Source organism: Triticum dicoccoides, chromosome 1B (genome assembly GCF_002162155.2).
Source record: "Triticum dicoccoides isolate Atlit2015 ecotype Zavitan chromosome 1B, WEW_v2.0, whole genome shotgun sequence".
NCBI lineage: Eukaryota > Viridiplantae > Streptophyta > Magnoliopsida > Poales > Poaceae > Triticum > Triticum dicoccoides.
In genome coordinates this window covers 70,940,082-70,941,950 of record NC_041381.1, presented here as the reverse complement: position 1 = coordinate 70,941,950, position 1,869 = coordinate 70,940,082, and the positions used below count along the sequence as shown (strand labels likewise).

The 1,869-nt window shown below is 41.7% G+C and overlaps 1 protein-coding gene across 1 annotated transcript; it reads right to left on the bottom strand.

Annotated features, from left to right (window-relative positions):
- Positions 1–464: 464 nt before the first annotated feature.
- On the bottom strand, positions 465–1,383 carry LOC119301577. The gene is made up of 3 exons (XM_037578572.1): positions 1,234–1,383; positions 1,079–1,113; positions 465–857 (listed from the first exon to the last, which is right to left on the bottom strand). Exons 1-3 carry the CDS (start codon positions 1,304–1,306, stop codon positions 714–716), a joined length of 252 nt encoding a protein of 83 aa, XP_037434469.1. The 5' UTR covers positions 1,307–1,383; the 3' UTR covers positions 465–713.
- Positions 1,384–1,869: the final 486 nt, after the last annotated feature.

Sequence of the window (1,869 nt, the reverse complement as noted above, 5' to 3'; positions counted from 1 at the left end):
TTAGTCTAACATCTAGCTAAGTTAGAGTATCCAAACAAGAGCAGTATAGGATATGCAAGTTGCTCAAAGCAATACCGTCAAATTCGTACCATCAAATTCGTATGAATCAAACAATCAACATAGGAAAAATTCTAAGGATTCCAATCCTCCAAAATTTCTATGCAAATCGTTTGAATAAAAGGAGCCCTTATTTGCCGAGTACAAAAGCCCCTAGAAAGAACTTGATGTTTGCTCTGTTCCATCTACACCATTTATTTGCTGGATACAAAAGCCTCTGAAAGCATTTGATATTTGCTCCGTTCCGTCTACAACATTTATTTGCCGAGTACAAAAGCCTCTGGAACTCGGCAAAGGCGGCGATTCCAGTAGTGGCACATGTATTTAGGTCGTCAATTTTACCAGTGAAACATGTGTTATACGCGACTAAAAGTATACAATTGTAATTCATCGCTGAATGGAGTATCTAAACATATTGTTTTTGTGGCATATTGCATAACTATAAATATAACATTGGACATACAGTACAACCCTTACTCTTATATCAGTTACAAACTTAGGAAAACAGTGCCCGAACCAGTGGTTCGCATACCTTACAGAAATGACAACCATAGTACTATACTCATCAATTCTGATTTAGTTATATACGTATATATGTTGTTAATTAGTTTAACCATATTTATGACTGTGCAGGAGCAGAGCAACGGTCATGTCCATCAGTGAGGTATAGGCTTGAAGCGAGGCCTGGAGAACGCTGGAGTCGGGTCGTAGCGGCCGTAGTCATTCGTCTTCACCATGAGGTTCCTTGGATGACTGCCTAGAGCTGTCGTTCCCTCCTTGTGTGCAGCGTTGCGATGGTCCTGAATTTGCGAGATGAGAACAATATAAGACTTTATTTCCTGATAAAGATAGCTCCAAATATATAGAAATTTAAACTTGTCCACATGGAACTTGGAAACATACTCAGTTTGTATTATCAACTTTGTAATTCAAACAGACCATTTAGTTCTCAAAGAAGTCTACACTTGTGCGGTGCCTGAATGGATGGACAATCAAGTAGATGGGCATATATAGTATATACCTTCTGAATCTTTTCTTCGGCCAGACCCCTGCCTCCTACAGAGATCACAGCAGAAGATCCAAGTTAAAAGTTTAGCTCCAACAAGCAGAAGACAAAATACGTTTTCTTTTCTAGCACAACAAAATCAAACGGGTGAGAACAGGGAAACAACCGACCTGCGGCGCAAACCAAAACGACGATGAGCAGTAGAAGAACAACTGAAACTCTACCAACTCTGCTGGAGCCCATCTTCCTCTTCTTTCTCTCAGCTCTCTCTAGCTCTAGTCCTCAGTTCCCTCGAGCGCTGACTGAAGCATTCGAGCAGTACATAACATGGTTTATATAGATAGCTGGCCTGGATATTGGCCTGATCGGCTCGTCCAAAATTCTCCTTAGAATAACGGAAAGCGATCGAGAGGTGGATGGTATAACGGGCGCTTAATTTTGTCTCCATGCCTTTTGAGCGTGCATGCGCAAGTGCGTGCTAGTGCGCTGCTAATATCTCTCAAGGCAATCAAAAGGAAGGAACACATTAGGCGTTAGTGGAACCATATATTGGTTGTCTACCGCGCTAGAGCGGATGACAAGGAGAACCACTTGGGACTTGGTTGGGAGCACCATGGAAAGTAGAGGCCGGGGCTGCATAAACAAACTGCACTGTGGCTTCCGAGTCAGTGTGCAGAACTGGCAATATATGTCGACTGCACTGTGTTAAGCAGATGATACCCCGCACGTTGATGCGGTAATTTTGTTAAATGCGTAATTGGATGCTAGATAAACAACTAAAATTAATAAAATGAAATGAAAGAGTT